The following is a 2,728-nucleotide window of genomic DNA, read 5'->3' on the forward strand; positions in this document are numbered from 1 at the left end:
ATTAGCATATTTTAGTAATATAATGATTAATTAATTGATTTAATTGCATGTTTGGTTCATGACTTCATCAAATTTGGTGAATAAGTTTAGAAATTTTGTTATAGTGTTTGATTAATTTAAAGAATAAAAATGAAGTAATTATTTAAAATATAAAAATACCCCTAATATAAACCTGAAATAAATAAATAATATCCATAAGGATTAAAGCGATAGAAAATCAAGTATCTACAACCATTCTTTTGTTGAGGTTAAACGAATAAAACCTTAAGGATCTATATATTAGATTCCTAACCTTAAGGATTTGGAAAACTAAATTGTTTTTTTTTTTAGGAAAAAATTTCAAAAGCTTTATTAAAATAGATGTTCAATACATGAAGGAATAATATCAAACAAACAAGAGGGACTAATCTGAAAATAAGTAGCTCTGGCTAGAGCATGAGTGCGCAAACTTATTTGCTGATCTAGGGAAAATCCGAAAAGACACTGCTTTAAAGTGTCGTTAAAAAACCCGACATTCACTAATCACACATCTTGCGTACGAGAAATAAAACTAAATTGTTATCCAATAATTGAATAAGTTTTTCCTAATTCAAATTGGTACAATTTAATTAAATTAAAGTAACTATTTGGTCCAATGGTACTTGGGTTGGACTTCCATTTGAAAGGTTATGAGTTCGAGCCTCAATAGAGGCGTGATTAGCTCTACAATGTAATAGAGCTACTAACATTCAAAAAAAGTAACTTTTATCATTCCTCCAAAAAAAAAAAAAGTAACTTTTATCAAACAAAAGGGCAGATTTACACTCCAAAAGAAAATTAACCTTAAAATAATTACAAAGGAAAAAAAGAAATATGAGTATGGAAACCTTGTAATAATAATAATCCATAAATAATATTTTCCTAATCCATTTCTTTTTTCTTAAATACTATCTACAGAATCAGTAGACTAAATCGGTACCGACAAATCTATGGCCTCCTATATATATAACTGGCTGTTTTCATGAAATAATTACTCATAATAACCGCTCTAAATCTCTTCAATTCTCTTCTGTTTCTTTCCATTCAAGAAATCAGTGAGCGCTAATAATTCTCTTCAATATATATTGTCTTCTGTTTTCTTTCTTCCATTCTAAAAACCACAGACCGCTGCTCTCGTCTTCTGTTCAATTCGCTTCAAGAATATAATTTGGATGATGAAACCACCTCGGCTACGCAGCCGCCGCCGCCGCTGCCGCTCTGTTAGGCCACACCATGTTTTCTTTCACCGTGTCAAACTCATTGTCACTGTGACTAAAAGAGCTGCTGATGTTGATCGATGGGTCGAGATGACCCTTCACAACCACAGTCATCGCCTACAAGATCTCGTCATCGGACTCGACATTGAGTGGCACCCGTGCCGCCGCCAGGAAGGAGAAGAAGAGGACAACCCCGCCGCAACGCTCCAGCTCTGCGTCGGGAGAAGCTGCTTGGTTTTTCTGCTCCTCCACAGGGATTACTTCCCACATTCCTTACTCGCCTTTCTGGGCAACCCCTTCTTCACATTTGTTGGGGTCGGGGTCCAAGATGACGCAAAAAAGATCTTACGAGATCATGGACTGATTGTAAGGAAAGTTGTGGATTTGAGGCATCTGGCTGTATGGGTTTACGGTTTGGAAGAGTTTTTGAGAATGGGGTTGAAGAGGATGGCATGGGAAGTTGTAGGGAGAGTGATGGAGAAGCCGCTAGATGTAACACTCAGTGACTGGGACGCTAAACAACTCACCTTCAGTCAAATTGAGTATGCGTCCATAGATGCCTATGTATCTTTTCGGATTGGCATCAATTTGTTCATGGCTGCAGGTTGCTTTTAGTAATAAGTTAGTAATATATTAATTTGATGGGTTGATAGCTGGCACATGTTTTGTAATTTTGCAGATCGAGTAAATGTGAGTCCTCAAAGAACTCAAATAAATGTACTCAACTTTCAAATCTACTTTTGCCCGCAATTGAACTCAAGTTTCGATCTTTTGTTCATTACTTTTTTATGAAAATAGTTAAGAATAGTAGCCACTTTCGCAAAACTTGGCCTAGGCGTCCCTATGACGAGAAAATTTTACTCATTAGGCAGCCTAAGCACTCGAGTATGCCAAATGCGACTCCCGAGTCGACCAACTCAATGTCCAACTCGACCAAGTGTTTTTTAGATGTGCAATGTGTACATTGATGTGTTTTTTTTTTTACTATTATTACTTAACTCCCTAGGTGGCGCCTATGCACCATCTACAACATTGATTGTAGCTCTTAGATAGATTATTTTACTATACGTATTTCAACTTATTTTAAAAAATATGATCTTTTGTGATGGGATTTGTGGGGTAGATTGTAGATATTTGGTGTTAAGTGGGATTTCTTCAAAGAAGAAATTGATGTTCCATAGACAGCAGCAGTTGCCAAACTGTTTGCATCTGCTAAAAGGATCAGAGTATGCAAATCAATCAAAGCGGTGCGGTAAAGAATCCGTTAGTATTAGTATTTATAAGATAAGATATACAATATATCTATCTATACTATTATCTAAGGACGAGGAATGATATAAATACTAAAATAATTAAATAAGTAAATGAACAAGAAAATGAAGCTTGATTGATGAACTTAAATCCAATCATTACAAACTTAACAAGATTGCTATTTATAGCAATGTAAAATTACCTACTTTTCTAATTATGACCCTATATAAATTTATTATTAT

General features: G+C 34.9%; 1 protein-coding gene across 1 annotated transcript; it reads left to right on the forward strand.

Moving 5' to 3' along the window:
* Positions 1-1,026: 1,026 nt before the first annotated feature.
* Positions 1,027-1,850, forward strand: LOC109179112 (Werner Syndrome-like exonuclease). Its single transcript, XM_019328679.1, has one exon. The coding sequence runs from the start codon at positions 1,191-1,193 to the stop codon at positions 1,848-1,850; it is 660 nt and encodes a 219-aa protein (XP_019184224.1). The 5' UTR covers positions 1,027-1,190.
* The last annotated feature ends 878 nt before the right edge of the window (positions 1,851-2,728 follow it).

This window comes from Ipomoea nil, unplaced genomic scaffold, assembly GCF_001879475.1.
Source record: "Ipomoea nil cultivar Tokyo-kokei standard unplaced genomic scaffold, Asagao_1.1 scaffold0876, whole genome shotgun sequence".
Taxonomy (NCBI): Eukaryota; Viridiplantae; Streptophyta; class Magnoliopsida; order Solanales; family Convolvulaceae; genus Ipomoea; species Ipomoea nil.

What these genes read in the sequence shown, in the direction of transcription:
- LOC109179112 (XM_019328679.1), top strand. Translation starts at nt 1,191, where the DNA reads ATGATGAAACCACCTCGGCTACGCAGCCGCCGCCGCCGCTGCCGCTCT.